The following is a 20,048-nucleotide window of genomic DNA, read 5'->3' on the forward strand; positions in this document are numbered from 1 at the left end:
GCCACGTGAATAAGTTGAAGTTACATCCTTCTAACAGGAAAAGTAACTTTCGTTATCATGGAATTATAACAAAACCTGCCAATTCAATATAAATGGAAAAAAAATATTATATGGAATTGAACGAAAATGAAAATTTGCTTGATAATTCAACTACGCTTGTTGGAGAACAATAAAAACACTACACTCAACAAGCCACCAATAAAACTCAACTGCCTAACCTATAACCAAAGTCTCCTTTTAATTTGTTTTTAAAAAAAAGCGCTTGACAAACTTGCCCCGCATGCCGAAGTTGCCCCGATCTCCCCTATATGTTTATTTATAAATTCAAATAAAAGTGTTTGCTAAAATACTAACTGTTCTTTCATTGTATCATTATGAAAGAACATAGGAGTTTAGACTAATATATAAATTAATTATTACTGTTTAAAATTGCAAGATTTAGCGGTTTTATATAGATTTTTTTCTGTCTAAATTAAATTAATTTGTCGCCTATTCTTTCTAAAGTCCATTGAAAGAGCTATTGTTTAGGATAAAATTGTGATTGCAATATTTGTTTCCATTTTATTTATTTGGAACTGTAAAGAAATTAATTGAATATTTGAAACGTTTTAATTCTTTAGTCTTTCCTGATGTTCTATTTTAGTATTGAAAATTTGATTATTTCTACTTATAGTTTCTAATTCTGACTTAATTTCCTGTTTAAGTTGATTAAAATGTATTATTTCGTCTTGATTTTAATAATTTAAAATGCAGCAAGATTCGAAAATACGTTTTAGAATATCATTATTTTTTGAAATTTTAATGATTATTCTCCAGATACATTTAGAAGCTTTCGTTTTAATTAAACATTTTTTACATGTTTTTATTCTCGAATATGACAAAAGGAAGAAGCTCTCGACCACAATAAGTTTTAATTTTGTAGTATTAGTAATTTTAATGAAAAAATAACTTTGTTTACTTATTTTGAATAGAAGTAGATAATATTTTAGGTACGCGTTGATACGTTAAAAATTCTGTATAATCAAAATTGACAAAATTCATTAATGTAGAGTTACTAGGTTTTAAAATAAGTAAACTAAGAGTTAAATTCTATTCAATATTAGTTTTATTTCCAAATGATGACCCGTTAGATGACCTGTGAATCACTGTAAATAACAGTTAAGCAAATTAATAAATTAGGTGACCCTAAACGTAGGAAACGTGCCAGGAGCGAAAAACTCGTGTTCCTACAATACAACAATATTCAGAATCACAATGGAAATTGAATTATCCTACAACGTGTCAAGTGATATATATTTTTGGTTCAAGTGTTCAACACTGAGACGACACCATGTAGTTATACAGCTTACAAAAGTTAACATAGTGGTATATGAGTGTTATCCTCTGAATATTAGATACTTATGGTTTTTACCTTTAGAACTTTATACTATTTCAATTGATATACAATAAGTGGAATTATTAAAAATGAAACATTGAAATAAAATCATTCTAATAATACTTTTATTCGTAGGTCTTCTCTACACCAGAAGATACACACAGAAACTATTATACAAGTTTTGTTAAATTAAAATTAGTGATATTTAATCATTTGGTCCACTATTTATCGGAATTAAACTATATTCACCTGATGATATGGTATATATTAATGTAATATTTACTTTTATAGCATCAAATAAACTTTATTTACATCCCTGATTCAAGAATTATTTATGTCGAATTTAATGATTATATTGATATAATTTAAAACTTTTCATTAATGAATTATGGAATTAATCATTAATGAAAATATAATAAAATATACAACTTTACAACAATTTTATTAAGCTCGGATTTATTTACGTTTTCTTCGTTATTATTCTTTCCTATCGCGTTCTTCTCTTAGATTCTTATATCTTTCTTTCTTCTTCATTTCTCTATTTTCTATTATAATTGTGATCTTTCACTGCAGTAGGATTACGTCTTTTTCCATTAATAAGGTTAAAGGCGGATTTAATGATTCCTTTGCACGGTATTTTTGTCTAATTATACCAAATACATTGTAACATTAAAAATGACAACTCTGAAAATATGTTTTCATCAGTAAACAATGTTCCTTGTTCAATTTATCTGTAATAAAAAATATCTTGGATAAAATGATCACTACATCTTTGGAGATTTTTTCTTCAAAGGCTTTGAAGAAAAAATCACTTATTTCTAAACATGTAATCTGCATATTACTTCGAAATATTATGTAATTAAAATTAAACAGAAATTTATTGATTTATTTGTTACAAAGTGATGTCTGTAGACAATAAAAGCCTCCCTCATATAACAAACCCAAATAAAAGATAAAGTACAATGGCAAAAATACAATAAAGATAGTCTATAATTCTTTACAATATCGTTTTATCGTAAATTAGTTTTACGCTATGATGAAATAATAATTTTCGCTTTCTATAAAGGAAATTATAAAATTATTATCTGTCATTTATATACAGTGAGTTATTTATATTAAATCTAATTCATTATTTATTCAATAATAATTATTCACTTATACAATACTATATAATAATCAACATAATAAAATAATAATTAAATAATTTCATAATTTCTAAAAAGAGTAATAAAACGAAAATGACAATTAATTCAAATTTTATATATTTCTTTTCTTAATTTAATAATCATCATCAGACATCTTATCAAATCTTTCCACTTTTCATATACTTAATACGTTGGATGGTTCGTATAAAAATTTGAAACGATAATATGTTGTTTTTCTGAGATTAAATTAGGTCAGAGTTAACAGATATGTCCTGTTATCGTCATAAATTGTATGTGTTATTTAAGTTAATCTAGCAAGTAAAATATGCTATAACTGATCTGAATTATTCATACATCCGTGCTACAGAATTCAAGAATGAATATTTCATCTGATAACGTTTACAGGTGAGTAGTATTAACTTTTTAAACATTTCAATAAATTATTTTTAATTCTAAATACTGAGTAAGTTACAATTATTAATATAGTCACAACAAAGAAGAAAAATCAGAAGATATAACCGATGTAATTGGACATTGGGGTAAATGGCAGTTAATATTGATGATATCTGTTGTATACATAAACATACCTGCCGCGTGGTATAATTTAGGAATGGCTTTCTTGGCACCGAATGTCGATCATTGGTGTGCAAAACCACCGGAATTTTCCAATATGTCAACGGATGAATGGAAAAATTATAGCATTCCCATAGTAATAAACAACAATAAACAATCTTACAGCAAGTGTGAAATGTATAGTTCCATAGAGAAAGAAAATAGAACTCGGATACCGTGCAAATCATGGGATTACGATCATTCATTTTACAGATCCACCATAGTCGAAAAAGTAAGAAATTTTTTCACATATTAATGTGACCATATTATTATAATATTTAGCCTATAAATGTATTTTAAATCACCTAGAGACAATTATATTGATATAAACATCTATTTCTAGTAACTGATTTAGCTTTTAATATTGGGAATATTTTTCAGTGGGATTTAGTATGTGAGAAATCTTGGTTATCATCTTTAGCTCAATCCTTTTATTTTTTTGGATTTTTAGTAACTGTGTTTGTTGGAGGGCAGTTATCTGATAAGTACGTTTCGTTATTCATTTTGAGTTTTATTACTTAATATATTTTAAAAAATTATTCTAAAATTTAAAAATAATATTTGTATAAATAGATTTGGAAGGAAACCCATCCTTTATTTATGTATAATATGGACATTTGTCTTTGGTGTGATATGTACATTTTCTGAAAATTTCTGGTTATTTGCAATATGTCGATTTTTTCTTGCACTTGGAAGAGCATCGACATTTTTAATTGTATACGTCCTTTGTAAGTATAATTCTCTATAATTTAAATATTTATATACAATACTTTAAATTAATTTCATCTCCTGTGTTTAGTAATGGAAGTTGTTGGTAAAGAATATAGAGTTATCGTTGGATTATTTGATAAATTAGGATGGGCAGTAGGACAAATGATTCTTCCGGGTCTTGTTTGGCTTCTTAGAGATTGGTTTTATCAAGAATTGGTATCGTTTTTACCATATATCATTATTCTCCCTTTATGGTGGTAAGTATTTTAGTTATTATTTCTGAATATAGTTTGATTTAGACGAATGACTATTAAATTTTTTATTAAAGGATCACCCCAGAATCCCCAAGATGGCTTTTATCTAAAGGAAGAGTTGATGAAGCGGAAAAAATTGTTAAAAAAGCAATTAAAACAAATAAGCGAAATATCGAAAATCTAAATGAAAAATTAAAATCTATATCTGAAAAAATTGTGAAAGTAATTAAGGCCATTATCATTTTCTAATAAGCGAACAATTCTTCTTTATTTCATTTTCTTAGTATACTTTTTTTATATTTCTTTAATATGACACTAAAATTAACTTTTCTAAATTTATTTCTGAAATGTTTTGTTAATTTCAGGAAAGTGAAGGGAAGGATAATAAACAGGTAACATTTCTGGATGTAATGAAATGTCCTAATTTACGAAGACTTACTTTAATTTTATACATAGTTTGGTATGTGTCATTAATATTTTATAGAGTTTTCATTATAATCCTAACAAACTTATTTCTATATTTATTTATAAATTCTTAAATCTTATTTCTTTCAATTTGATCACATTAAATTATATGAAATAAGTCGAAGAAAATTATATAGAAAATTGGGGACGGTAAATATCTTTCTGCTTTTGATGGAAATGTCGGGTGTAGTTTATTTATTTGTCCGCTTTGGATACAAATACTAAATTCTGTAAGCTATTTCGAAATTACGAATCCACTATGTATCTCAACCCGACAATCTGGTTAAGATATTTCATGAAATCGTTTAAACAAACATGACAGTTTAGACTCAATGATTGCTGACAATGGAAACTGTGGAACCATAGCTACACCATACATCAACAAATTTTCTTACTTTATAACGCATTTAAGTATATATAACAGTTCTAATTTTCCTGAGAAATAATTTCAGTGAAAAAAAAAATTAGTAGTTTCCTGAATTTTATTTATTTATTGCTTCTAGAAATTAGAACAGGTGTCGAACGCTGATCACTTCCGCTTTCCCGGCAAACAACTGCCAGGAAAGCGGAAATGATGAACGTTCGACACCTGTTCTAATTTCTAGAAGCAATAAATACACCAGCGTGTGGAGGTCTTTGTTGGCAAACTGTTTGTTTGTTATGGCAACGTAACATTTGTGCAATCTGCCTAGGGAGGTCTTTTTAAGGGGAACTGGCTTCTATTTAGGCGTTATAGACGTGGAGAAAACCCGGAAAACTCCACGTGGCCAGTCCGTCCTGAGCGAGGAGCGAACCCGAAGACCGCTTGGCCACTGGCGGTATACTGTGGAAGTATATGAAACTTGTCTTCTTCCCCGATAGGCATCTTCCTTCGACCCACTTTATATTTTAGTGAAGAATAGAAACCTTCTATATAACGAATACAAATAGAGTAGATAATTTTATTAAACTAAAGAAACGTGTATAATTAACATTATATAAAACTTATTAGTATCATTAAAGTCCTTCGAGAAGTCCGCTTTGCAGAAATAAAATTATTCATGATCTTTTTCTATATGTCAATAATCTGTAATTAAGATTAAAATATTTATCATGACAAAATGTTTAATAAACTTTTTCATATCTCTTAAATTCACGTTACAAAAGAAAATTCCTACAATAGTATATAAACTGGTGATTTCGAGTATTCTATAAAATATTTTATAAGAATTTTANTCCTGTAAGCTTTTTCGATGTAAATTATGTAAGTCTGGTTTGTAAAGACGAATATAAATAACTTCCTGTTAGACTTTTTTTAAAGATAAGATATTTTGATTAATTTTAGACATCGAATTGAAAAAAATACTTAATATCATATATTACTTATACTTTGTAAGATCATTATAAAATAAATAATTGCTCAAAAATGGATTAGCAGAAATCAATAAGATCATTCCTTATAAGACTTTATTTACTTGTGATTTACTATTGATATTATTATGATTTCATTTGAAAAATTTAAACAAATCCTATTTTTGAGTATAAAAATTACTATTATATTTAGAATAATTATTTTTAATTATAAAAACACAAATCAATTAACCACTGTTGATAATGTAAAGACTGTGACGTTCCTTCTATATATTCAATTGTTATACTGAAGTACAGTACATACATATTTTAATAACCAGAAAACACATTTTATAATTATCCTGAATGTTAAATTTCTTTAAATTTTTTATTAGTTCGTTTGTATTTTTAATACTAAATTCCGATGTTTCTGTTCTATTTAATTTTTCCTTAACAAATTTTTCTAAACAACTTAAAACATAATTTTTAATATCTAGGCTAGATTTTACATTCTGTATTAATATAACGTACTAAATATTTTAAAAATTTACCAAAATTACTTTTAAACATTGAAATTCTTCTAGGATATCGAACGTATTAGCCTATTATGGATTATCTTTCTCAGCTGATGATATTGGAGTAAATATTTTGTTGTTCTTCTTTCTCTCTGCCTTAGTAGAAATACCGGCAGGATTCTTCTATTTTTTCATTCAGAGATTCATTGGTAGAAGATACACACAAATTGCTTCTATGTTAGTAACTGGATTGACATGCCTTATTGCTATTGCTATCCCCGAAGGTGCGTATTATGTATCATTTTCATCCGTATTACCTTTCATATTTTTACATCTATGGCTTACAATTAAATATTATTTTAGACATTCCTATCGCTATCACTGCTTTGGCAGTAATTTCGAAGTTTGGCTTATCTGTATCCTTCACATCTATGTATTTATTATCTTCGGAAATCTACCCCACTGTCGTTCGTAATGTGGGATTAGGATCGTGTTCCATGATGGGAAGAGTAGGAGCTGTAATTGCTCCCTTCATGAAAGAAGCGGTAAGTAATAAGAATTTCTGTTCGTTTATTTGTATAAATAAAATAATAAATTAAATAATTATTTTTCTATTTTTTAGGGAAATGATGTGCATAGAGCTTTACCATTAGGATTATTTGGTTCGATATCTCTTATTGGAGCTGCTTTGGTATTATTCTTACCAGAAACTAAAGATTCGGAATTAACAGATACATTGGCGCAAGGAGAAGTTATAGGAAGGTTTGTAATTTAAGAATCTGTTTTACTTATTGATAATTTAAAATTTTTAAGGAAAAAAATTAATGAATATTTTGAAAACAAATCAATATTATTGCTTTTAAATTGCAGCCACACACGTCACATCTTACGAAGAAAATCGGAAAATGAAGTACAAATTGAATTAAAACGCAATAAAGAATAGTTATTTAATATTCTATAAATATTTTAATAATCAACTTTTATATTATTTTATTAAAGAATTAAATAAATACTCGATAATTACTAGTATTTTCTTTACCTTAAAATTATTACATTACATTTTAAACGGACTTGAAACCATTAGTCATGATAGAAAATATAAAATAAAAATTGACATTCGCTTTAAAAATGTCTGGTTTTAAGTTTATAATCTCTCAAGCATGTGATCGGCGGGTTGTGTTAATAATTCTGTGAAAGTGAAAATGCCACTCAATCTCAAATTCGAACGAGTGGAAAGAAAAATAACAGAAATAGTCATTAGTGGTTCTGGAAGGAAAAGAACAAGACGAATACGGTCTTGCATGTAGATTATTCCGGCATCATGCTGAATAGCTCAGTCAAAGCATGAGACTAGAAAAAACCGTTATGGTGAAGTAGAGAGAAAGTTGAGATCAACACAATCCATACTATGCCCTCCCAAAAGTCTATTGGATGGTCGCAGTTTCTCCAACCAGATCCAACGATCGTAACACAGGATACTAAGAAAATAGCCGAAGAACCAGGCCTAATAATCTACCAAGAAGTCACATCTATTCCAGTCTTTCGAGACGGAAAGTCGAAGCCTTTACTACGTAAATATGAATGAAAATAAATTCTGTCATAAAAATTTTACAGATAAAAAATTAAAATGAANCGAAAATTTCTGAAAGTTTGCAGGAAGGTTTGTAAATTAGGGGATTGAAACTATTAAATTTTGGTGGTTAAAGATCGAGGAGTGGGGAGATAAAGGGGTTCGTGTGTCATATTTCGAGTAGGGTCGAACTTAATGACGATTTTACTCGTTATTAGCATTTACAATTGTTTCTATAAACCAACCTATACCCTCAATATTAAACCTTTTCTCATTTTATAATAATAAAAAACATAAAAAGTTTTTAATAATAAAATATCATAAGAGATGATGCCGCACACGCAGTTTTAAATGTTACCGGGAAAGTTAACAAGTCCCTTGCTGGATTTTTTTAACTCGTTTAAAACATCAATGGCTCACAAGCTACAGTTACAAATTTTGTTCCTTAACCTTCACCTCATCCATTAAACGAAATAGACACCAACACACGGAATGTTTTTGCCGTTTTACTTTTCCGGCTACATAACAAAGGAAGATATTATAATTATATTATTATAAATATAACTTCTTTATATAAGCAAACATCTTTGTGTATAGCATTATTTACGTATATATTAAAACCGTTCACATGGGGATTTTCGCTGCTTTATTTATCACATATAAAGCAGTGACAAACATTTATTCAGTCTTTTGGATAGAAAAATGAGTCATTCTGTTTATCAAAGGAATGAATAACAACGCTCTAACTTACATAACGTTTTTGAAAACATCTCAACCGTTTTAATACATCGTAACAATTTGCACACCCATCCATCCGTATCTGCGTTATGTAATTTATGGACATCATATGCTTATATAACAAATAATAATTTAAAAAGTGAAATTCCATTTGTTTAACTTGTGTTACTGCTAGCCCAATCCCTAACTCTTGTAAATCAATTAGATATATTACAAACTTTATCTCGACTTCCGTGGGTATCCAAGCTTAAAAAGCAAGCTTAGCAATGTCAATATCGACACTTTTACTAGCGTCGTGAAGACCTGCATTATCATTCTGGTTAACTTGATTTACTTGGTGTTTAAGGATGCTTCCAAAGTATTCTAAACTCCTTCGAAGCCCTGTAAATGGTCTACTTTTCCGGTAAGACCTTGTTTATGTATTCTTCAGGTGTCGTAATTTCGCCGATTCTTAGCTCCTCCTATCTTTGTATTGCCCAGACATGTTCTTGGTCTATAACAAAATGAACAATATTCATAAGCGTTTAGCTTTAAAACAAAGAGCTCAAAGAAATTTAGATACACTAAAAATTGTCTAGTCGTATGTTATTTTTTTTTTTATAAAATAGCTTTTCATTGTCATAAATAGTATGAAAATAGTAAGTTACATATTTTAAATTTCTATGTAATGTATAGTGACTTATCTATTTTACTTTAGATTTCATGTATTTTGAATATTTTATTCCACATGCCTTCTTGATGGTGGCTATTATTTCGATTGGAACACCACTATTCGGCTACTATTTTGCAACAACAAATGCTTTGTAACAGCGTCAAAAAAAATTGAAAAACTACCACGATATTGTCAATCTTTACCCTACAGTTTAACCAAATCATTTGCATGTTAATTACGGAATGTTTCCAACAACTGTTAATTTGAAAAAACAAATTTATAACTAAAATATAGATGATCGTGCATGTTTACAGGATGACGAATGTAAAAATATACGCTCTCTCTTTTTCTCCTATGTGTAAAACAATTGTAGCACACATGAAAAATTTGTCATCTGTTAGTTTAAGTTAAAACGTAAATGATGTGAAATTTCAATTTTACTAGAATAGAAATATTAATTATAATAGACTTTAATCAATAGCTTTGCCATAATAACGTTCTGTTGTCTGACATATTTTATTTCATTTGTGTTTATTTTTTAACTTCAAATGAAAATATAACAATTTTCAAATAAGTTGTAAGTGATCTTTCTGTATTTTCAGAATCGAATTGATGTACCATAAATGAACCTAACCAGAGAAAGTAAAAGCGATGTCAGACATTAAAAGGGAGGTAATGTATGTCTATGTTATTGTTAACAAGAGAAAAAGAAATTTAACAATTTTATTAATTTAATAGGCAAAAAGTAAACTTAGTATTAAAGAATATTATTTTATTAACTAGCGTGTTCGTGTATTAACTGAATAAATGAAATTCTTAACTCGTTAGAACATTTCTATATGTTTAAAGAACTGTAGTTCGAAAATTAAGCTATTTTTTATATTGATATAACCTATATCTTGTTATATTAGGGTTTATAATTTTTGTTTTTTCTAATAAATTAATATTTCTCTTGCATATAATTATTTACTAGTAGATTATATGATCAGTGATTAATATACTTAAGCCTATATATCACTTATAATTATATAATGATATATAGGCTTAAGTTTATAATTATATAATTATAGACTTTGCGGAACGTATGGGTCGTAAATGTTAGTACTTACGATTTCCGTTTAGAGTTTCACATATTTCTTGGTATTTTGTATTTATAAATATATTTGAATTATATTTATAATAATTGTATAACTCTTATAAAATTAAATTAGGTTAGCGTTAACAGAGAATATTCTGTTTCCATTGTTTGTGCATTCACCTAGCAAGTGAAAATAAACCATACTCGTAACTGATTTTATATATTCCTTGAATATATATCTCTAGTACAGAATTCAACAATGAATATTTCATCTGATGATAGTCTAAAGTAAGTATTACATTCTAAGATATCTTAACAAGCTTTTTTATATATAAGTTTTCTCAATTATACTAGTTAAGATGCATTTAAGGCTATCTATTATCAATATAGTCACAACAAGGAAGAAAAATCAGTGGAGTTAACCGACATAATTGGACATTGGGGTAAATGGCAGTTGATTCTGATGATATCTCTTATTTACATTACTATACCTAGCTCATGGTATAATTTAGGAATGACTTTCTTGGCACCGAATGTCGATCATTGGTGTGCAAAACCATCGGAATTTTCCAATATGTCGACGGCTGAATGGAAAAATTATAGCATTCCCATAGAAATAAACAACAATAAACAATCTTACAGCAAGTGTGAAATGTATAGTTCCATGGAGAAAGAAAATAGAACTCGAATACCGTGCAAATCATGGGATTACGATCATTCATTTTACAGATCCACCATAGTCGACAAAGTAAGAAATGTATCCATTTTTAATGCAATAAGTATTTCAATATTTTATATTTTAATATTTTATTATTTAAAAAATTAATATATTTTTAAAGCATTTATTTCTCAGTACATTGATAATATATACAAGGGTAAATCAATAAATAACACCAGCCAAAAACAATGGTATGGCTGGTTGTTCAGGCTGGTTATTTATTGATCCATCCTTATATTTTCTATTAGCAAATACATTAACTTTTCAATATTGGAAATAATTTTCAGTGGGATTTAGTATGTGAGAAATCTTGGTTACCATCTTTTGCTCAATCCCTTTATTTTATCGGATATTTAATAAGTGTTCCCATCGGTGGGCAGTTATCAGACAAGTAAGTTTTGTTTATTTATTTCTAAGTTCTACAACAAATGTTGATCTGAAATACTCTATATATTTGATAAAATTATTCTAATATTTGTAACAATATTTTTTATAAACAGATTTGGAAGGAAGCCCATTCTTTATTTATGCTTAATATGGGCATCTGTCTTTGGCATGATATCTACTTTTTCTCAAAATTTCTGGTTATTTACAATAAGTAAATTTTTTCTTGCATTTGGAAGAGCATCTGCATTTTTATCCCTATATGTGCTTTGTACGTATTGTTTGCTATAATTAAAATATTTACATATGATATTTTTCTATAATTAATATCTTTAATGCTTAGTACTAGAAATTGCTGGAAAAGAATATAGAGTTATCGTTGGATTATTTGATAAAGTAGGATGGGCACTAGGACAAATTATCCTTCCAGGGATTTTTTGGTTTCTGAGGGATTGGTTTTATCAAGAATTGATATCTGTTTTATTCTATATTATTTTTCTTCCTTNGTACATATTTTAAATTTCTATGTAATGTATAGTGACTTATCTATTTTACTTTAGATTTCATGTGTTTTGAATATTTTATTCCACATGCCTTCTTGATGGTGGCTATTATTTCGATTGGAACACCACTATTCGGCTACTATTTTGCAACAACAAATGCTTTGTAACAGCGTCAAAAAAAATTGAAAAACTACCACGATATTGTCAATCTTTACCCTACAGTTTAACCAAATCATTTGCATGTTAATTACGGAATGTTTCCAACAACTGTTAATTTGAAAAAACAAATTTATAACTAAAATATAGATGATCGTGCATGTTTACAGGATGACGAATGTAAAAATATACGCTCTCTCTTTTTCTCCTATGTGTAAAACAATTGTAGCACACATGAAAAATTTGTCATCTGTTAGTTTAAGTTAAAACGTAAATGATGTGAAATTTCAATTTTACTAGAATAGAAATATTAATTATAATAGACTTTAATCAATAGCTTTGCCATAATAACGTTCTGTTGTCTGACATATTTTATTTCATTTGTGTTTATTTTTTAACTTCAAATGAAAATATAACAATTTTCAAATAAGTTGTAAGTGATCTTTCTGTATTTTCAGAATCGAATTGATGTACCATAAATGAACCTAACCAGAGAAAGTAAAAGCGATGTCAGACATTAAAAGGGAGGTAATGTATGTCTATGTTATTGTTAACAAGAGAAAAAGAAATTTAACAATTTTATTAATTTAATAGGCAAAAAGTAAACTTAGTATTAAAGAATATTATTTTATTAACTAGCGTGTTCGTGTATTAACTGAATAAATGAAATTCTTAACTCGTTAGAACATTTCTATATGTTTAAAGAACTGTAGTTCGAAAATTAAGCTATTTTTTATATTGATATAACCTATATCTTGTTATATTAGGGTTTATAATTTTTGTTTTTTCTAATAAATTAATATTTCTCTTGCATATAATTATTTACTAGTAGATTATATGATCAGTGATTAATATACTTAAGCCTATATATCACTTATAATTATATAATGATATATAGGCTTAAGTTTATAATTATATAATTATAGACTTTGCGGAACGTATGGGTCGTAAATGTTAGTACTTACGATTTCCGTTTAGAGTTTCACATATTTCTTGGTATTTTGTATTTATAAATATATTTGAATTATATTTATAATAATTGTATAACTCTTATAAAATTAAATTAGGTTAGCGTTAACAGAGAATATTCTGTTTCCATTGTTTGTGCATTCACCTAGCAAGTGAAAATAAACCATACTCGTAACTGATTTTATATATTCCTTGAATATATATCTCTAGTACAGAATTCAACAATGAATATTTCATCTGATGATAGTCTAAAGTAAGTATTACATTCTAAGATATCTTAACAAGCTTTTTTATATATAAGTTTTCTCAATTATACTAGTTAAGATGCATTTAAGGCTATCTATTATCAATATAGTCACAACAAGGAAGAAAAATCAGTGGAGTTAACCGACATAATTGGACATTGGGGTAAATGGCAGTTGATTCTGATGATATCTCTTATTTACATTACTATACCTAGCTCATGGTATAATTTAGGAATGACTTTCTTGGCACCGAATGTCGATCATTGGTGTGCAAAACCATCGGAATTTTCCAATATGTCGACGGCTGAATGGAAAAATTATAGCATTCCCATAGAAATAAACAACAATAAACAATCTTACAGCAAGTGTGAAATGTATAGTTCCATGGAGAAAGAAAATAGAACTCGAATACCGTGCAAATCATGGGATTACGATCATTCATTTTACAGATCCACCTCGATATCTGTTATTGGAGCTGCTTTGGTATTATTCTTACCAGAAACTAAAGATTCAGAATTAACAGATACAATTTCAATTAATTAAAAATGTTTAAAAGAGAGGAAATAAACAATTTATTCACTTTTATTTCTCTTTTTTTCTAGCCTAGTTCCTTTCACGTTTATATCCATTTTCTTCTATTTTCTACTCATTTTCTCTCTTTTTACTTTCCCAGCTGGCAGAGAGAAAGTATAGCGCTAGGTAAAAAAAAAAAGAACCCGTCCCCAGGATATATTTTTGGGCCCAGGGGACCTTGAAACGTCAAGAAATGCAAAAAACAAAATTGCGGTTGTTTTCTGTATGTATTGATGTTAATCTGTATATGAAGGGCATTATTTTGTTTCCCTTCTTTGAAGCTTAATAACTCCCGTGCTTATTGTTGAAAATTTCTGAAATTCTGCATGGAGGTTTGTTTATGAGGGGGAATGACGCTTGTAAATTTTGGTGATTAAAGGTCAAGGGGGTGAGGAAATAGAGGAGGTCAGTGCCATATCTCCAATAGGGTCGGACTTAATAAAGACTTTACTCATTAACATTTATAATATTTTTGTGAATCGTCTCTACCCTCAAAATTAAGCTTTATGCTGTTTCATAATTATTAATAATATAAAAAGGTTTTAAATAAAATATCATAACAGATAGCGCTACATACGTAGTTTTAAATGTTGCCGAGAAAGTTAAGCAACTCGTTGCTGGATTTTTTGTCTATTATTTCTTTTAATAAGTTTCTATCTTTCTCTGTTGCACTTATATTTTTGGAAACAGTATAAAGTTTCTTTGGTTTTCTGTATATATAGGTGTTTTACTGAAACTCATTTTACAACCTTTAAGTGCTCAGTTTGTGTAATGTCCGATTATTATTTTTCTGTATGTATTAATGTTTGATTGTACATATAATCTTTGCATATAATTGCAAAATTTCGTGTCTTATGTCTTGTCAAAATTCCATTTCTACAGCAATAAATTTATCTTGATTCTTTTAATCTAGTATGCAGATTATTGATGTATAAACAAGTGTGCTGTACATTTAATTTGCATTTTAATTAATATATTACCATTATATAATGTTATAAATTTATATGTTGAATTATTACTTTACAGAATCGTGAATATTTCTGATAACGGTGTCTGCATGCTTATTTTATTTTTACATTGAAAAATGACATTTTTTATACATACATATTACTTGTACATTTTTATTTATATTCTCTCTGTAATTATTTATTATATTTTTTTTAAATGAAAAATCCAGTGATTACTGCTCACCAAATAGATTTCTAGAGTATAATTTTGTTCCAGTCTTATTTAAAGTTTTTTATTTCTTCAACTAAACTACAAAATTAATTTTAGCGTAGCTTTTGTGGCTTCTATTGAGCTCCTATTGTCTATCCTTTCTTAAATTTACAAATTTTAAATCTCAACAATCATTTTTATGCTATTATAAATATATAGTGAATAAAGTCCAATTGGACTAGAAACTACCACTCCAATACGCAAGATAAACACCATAATAAAAACCCAATAATACAATGCGGTAACATAATAATAAAAATATAACAAGAGATAAAACATCGATTAAAAAAAAGTAAACAGAATTAAATATAAATAAAAAAAATTAGGTAAGGTTTAAAAAGAAAAGGTTTATATTATTTCTTGTCATATCTGTAAGAATTCTTAAACTCTAATTTATAAGGAAAATTCATAAAACAAAATTCATTTTAAAAATCTAGCAACGAGATGCCTAACTTTTCCGGCAAAAAGACTTAAAATTCAACTGTTATGATATTTTATTTAAAATTTTTTTATATTAATAATTATTATGAAACGGGATAAAGCTTAATTTTGAGGATAGAGACGATTCACAAAAATATTGTAAATGTTAATAATGAGTAAAGGCTTCATTATGTCCTATCCTATTGGAGATATAACACTGACTTCTTCTATTTCACCTGTCCCTGACCTTTCATTACCAAAATTTAATAGCATCGGTCCTCTTAATACACAAACCTTCTCGCAAAATCTCAGAAATTTTTTACTAAAAGCACAGGAGTGAACAGACTCGTACACACATAAACATCCATACATTTAGAAAAAACTCCCAAATTTTTTGCATTTCTCGACGTTTCAATGTCCCCCGAATCCAAAATGTAAACATCATTTTTGACCCACTGTCATACATTCTCTCCGTTATAACTGACGAGAAAATTAAATTTATAAAACAAAATTCTGTCGAAATATTCAATACGAACGGATAAAGAAGTGGCTCTCAGGCAACTTCTTTAGAATCGATGAAAATTTGGAGAGTTAAATAGAAAGTAAATTTAGTTAAGTTCAGAAATAAGAAGACTAGGCGCATCGGATGACCGAATTGGCAGACAATAATCAATTAATAGGCCTAATTAAAAATTAGAAAAAAAAAATATGCCTGGAAAGACTACACGCGATGAAATTACTTCACAATGTCTCCCTTTTCGAATAAGCCAAACTGTTAACTAGGGCTTTAACACGACAGCTAATTTTTCAAACATTGCATTATTACACAATTGAACTGTCATCTTTCAACCCTCAAAACATAGAATCTTCTTATCAAATATACATTATATGCGTATCGTATAAATAATTTACACTAACTTATGCGTCAAATGTATGTTAAATAAAACATAAATTTACGTCATTATGAAGATCCTGTATTAATGTAGTAATTAATTTAAATGAATAAACGTAATAAAAACTTAAAATATTTAAATATTAAAATTCTTCTAGGATATCGACTAATCTAGCCTATTACGGATTAACTTTCTCAGCTGATAATATTGGAATAAATGTTTTGCTGTTCTTCTTTCTATCAGCCTTAATAGCAATACCGGCAGGATTCTTCTATTTTTTCACTCAGAGACTTATTGGTAGAAGATACACACAAATTGCTTCTATGTTAATAACTGGATTGGCATGCCTTAGTGCTATTGCTATCCCCGAAGGTGCGTATTATGTATCATTTTCATTCGTATTACCTTTCATATTTTTACATCTATGGCTTACAATTAAATATTATTTTAGACATTCCTATCGCTATCACTGCTTTGGCAGTAATTTCGAAGTTTGGGCTATCTGTATCCTTCGAATCTGCTTATTTATTATCTTCGGAAATCTACCCCACTGTCGTTCGTAATGTGGGATTAGGATCGTGTTCCATGATGGGAAGAGTAGGAGCTGTAATTGCTCCCTTCATGAAAGAAGCGGTAAGTAATAAGAATTTCTGCTCGTTTATTTGTATAAATGATAAATTGAATAGATCTAATGATTTTCCTACTTTTTCAGTCAGACCAAGTGCATAGATTTTTACCGTTAGGATTATTTGGTTCGATATCTCTTATTGGAGCTGCTTTGGTATTATTCTTACCAGAAACTAAAGATTCAGAATTAACAGATACATTGGCACAAGGAGAAGTTATAGGAAGGTTTGTAATATGGTAAAATTAATAGTCTTAATTACTAATTTAATCATTGTTAATTGGAAATTTTTAGACGAAATTAAGCAATATTTTAAAAACAGAATTAATCTAATTGCTTTTAATTTTAGCCATTCAAGTATTATTCGATCAAAAAAATCAGAAAGTGGAGAATAATAGAATGGACAGAATGGATAGAAATAAATTAAAAATTGCTACTCAAGTTTTAATAACTAAGATTTTTAATTAATTAAGAAAAATTAATATGTTTCTCAACGATTATTTGTAAACATTTATTTCTATATAAATTCTATTATATTAAAAGCATATAAAACATTGTTTTTAATTATAATTCTACAGAAGATAAAGAGTAACTAATGCATATAAATGTTACATATAGTACACAAAATGATGAGTTTAAAATGTGATATTGTTAAAAAGAGAATTGTCTTTAAAAAATAAAACAATTATATTTATTCATTTAGCTGCAATTTGAAAAAATTGTAGACCTATAATTTTTCGCTGTCGTCCGTCCGTCTGTCCATCTTCCCTTAATCTCAGAAACGAAGTTAGATAGATGAAAGACGAGATCAGATATGAACAGAAGGTCCCGATTAACAATACAAAATCAGAATCTAACTGCAACGAACTAAAGGAGGAAGCGAAAACTGAAAAATATAATTAATAGGATTGTTCCAGCTTATTATTTACAGGTTTAATTTTGGAGGAGGGGCAGGATTGTACACATCGGTTCGAGATGACCGGTATATTTTAAAATTCGAGAGATGAAAATGTCGCGCGACGTTATCAACAGTGAAAAACAACACACATTATTCACAAGATAATTAACTTGAATTTATAATGTTTTGCTATAAATGTATAATAGATGGCAGCACTCATTCTACTAATAACAAATTAAATGCATTATCATCATCATCATCATTATCAAATGTATCCCAGATATTTAATCTCTCAGAGAGAAATGCTAATTGATAATTAGTTGAAGCTAATATTTCAACAGATGAATCTGAGTTGAAGAGAAATTTTTAAAAAAAATCAAATTTCATGAAAATTTGAGTACTCTTATCACTAGATAATATGAAGTAATAAATAATTCTTATTTAATAAATTATTAACTTTAATTAGACAGTTTGACAGAAGATATTTTGGCTAAGTCGAGAGTAATCGGATAAACATACATTAATTTGACGCTATTCTTAATAATAGATTTTTTAAGGTGTTAAAGATTGTTATCACCTGGGCTTTGTGTGTTTTATTTCTTGCATTAGTTTATCGATGAAGCGACCTTTCAAAAGCACGTGCCTTATTCAAAAATCCTTCTTCTATCATTCATTTTGAGAAAAAATCGAATTTATTCTTTCATTGAAAAAAATGAAATAAATTAACCCGAAATTGTTTTATAACAACTTTCCTAATTTTAATGCTTTAATTATAGTTTAAATGCAATTTTACTAAGACATCGTGCAACTTTGTCGTATCGCGATGGAGTTGGAAGTGGCAAGGATCGATTCTTTTATGCCTTGCACGTGCAGGTACTTTGTACTTGGCGATCCAAGAACAAAATAATCGCCATCGATTGCTTTGTTCTTTTGTTTTGTTCGATTTTCGCGCCTATTTTCCATTGGAAACATGCAATTCTATTTTTATATGATCCCTAGGCCTAAATTCCGTTAGGCGCGATCAGTCGCACCAGAGAGCACGGACATTGTCACTTTAATACCTCTGTATAAGGAAAACGAAGTCATGGACTCCTATTTAAATGGACCTTCATTACACTTTTTAATTCCGCATCGCAATTAATAGAAAATGGTAAAGTTTAATGAAAATCGATCGAACGGATTTTGAGAACGAACACAATTCTGTAAACCTCGTAAAACGCTCCGTTTTAAATATAATTAACAATTAATTTCTAATTCATTTTGATTTTTCTTAACGTAATTATTCTTTTGACATCACAACTCTCGTACTTATAATGATACGTCGCTAGGCTCTGCCCTGTAAAGTAACTGTGCGCCGTTTTATTTTATACCCGTAGATAGTGTTTTTGATGAACCACTATACTAAACTAATTATTATTAAATCTATAGAAAATGTTTTCCAGCTAATTATTAAATTTTGTGGATTACAAATAACGAAATTATTTTCTATTTTATATACACATAAATTAAAAAAAGTAATATGTAAAAACATGAAAGCATCTGTTTTTACTTTCATTTACTGTACTGTACATTATAATATAATTATTAAAACTAAACTTAAACGAAAAATAAGTACAAAAATTTTTTATTTTGAATCATTAAAATAAATCTCATTTAATTTTTATTTTAATAAACTGAATTATAGTAAAATCAATATTTAATTAATATACAACTGTTTAACATGATGAAGTATTGCAGATCTTAAATTTTAGACAAGAAACGATGAAAATTGAAGAGGAAATTCTGAAATAAAAATAAATGTATATTATTATTCTAACCAAAAAATAACCGTTTTTTTCGTTCTGAATTTACAAATTACAATGAAACTATCTTAATGTTAATTTAGATTACTTCCATATTGCAATTAAAATTTAATTCCACGATAAATATAATTAACTTAATTTATATTTAAATTTAATATTTTAATTATGATTATATTAAAAAACATTATAAATGTGGATCT

The 20,048-nt window shown here is 27.9% G+C and overlaps 2 protein-coding genes across 2 annotated transcripts; both read left to right on the plus strand.

The window, feature by feature from the left end:
• The first annotated feature begins 2,755 nt into the window (after window positions 1-2,755).
• On the plus strand, window positions 2,756-7,416 carry LOC111613570 (organic cation transporter protein-like). The gene is made up of 11 exons (XM_023354920.1): window positions 2,756-2,925; window positions 3,007-3,364; window positions 3,514-3,617; window positions 3,706-3,860; window positions 3,932-4,100; window positions 4,172-4,319; window positions 4,463-4,557; window positions 6,476-6,690; window positions 6,770-6,951; window positions 7,029-7,168; window positions 7,277-7,416. The coding sequence occupies exons 1-11, from the start codon at window positions 2,897-2,899 to the stop codon at window positions 7,347-7,349; spliced, it is 1,668 nt and encodes a 555-aa protein (XP_023210688.1). The 5' UTR covers window positions 2,756-2,896; the 3' UTR covers window positions 7,350-7,416.
• Window positions 7,417-10,703: 3,287 nt separating this feature from the next.
• LOC111613572 (solute carrier family 22 member 5-like) lies at window positions 10,704-17,543 on the plus strand. The gene is made up of 9 exons (XM_023354924.1): window positions 10,704-10,732; window positions 10,835-11,192; window positions 11,450-11,553; window positions 11,663-11,817; window positions 11,890-12,052; window positions 16,681-16,895; window positions 16,975-17,156; window positions 17,236-17,375; window positions 17,498-17,543. The coding sequence occupies exons 1-9, from the start codon at window positions 10,704-10,706 to the stop codon at window positions 17,541-17,543; spliced, it is 1,392 nt and encodes a 463-aa protein (XP_023210692.1).
• Window positions 17,544-20,048: the final 2,505 nt, after the last annotated feature.

Source organism: Centruroides sculpturatus, unplaced genomic scaffold (genome assembly GCF_000671375.1).
Source record: "Centruroides sculpturatus isolate CEXI.00-Female unplaced genomic scaffold, Cexi_2.0 scaffold1881, whole genome shotgun sequence".
Lineage (NCBI taxonomy): Eukaryota > Metazoa > Arthropoda > Arachnida > Scorpiones > Buthidae > Centruroides > Centruroides sculpturatus.

Bases quoted from the DNA above. Each gene is read 5' to 3' on its own strand.
- LOC111613570 (XM_023354920.1), top strand. From the start codon at position 2,897: ATGAATATTTCATCTGATAACGTTTACAG. The intron at 4,101-4,171 runs GTAAGTATTTTA...TTTTTATTAAAG, and splicing joins ATTATTCTCCCTTTATGGTG to GATCACCCCAGAATCCCCAA. The intron at 7,169-7,276 runs GTTTGTAATTTA...TTTAAATTGCAG, and splicing joins CAAGGAGAAGTTATAGGAAG to CCACACACGTCACATCTTAC.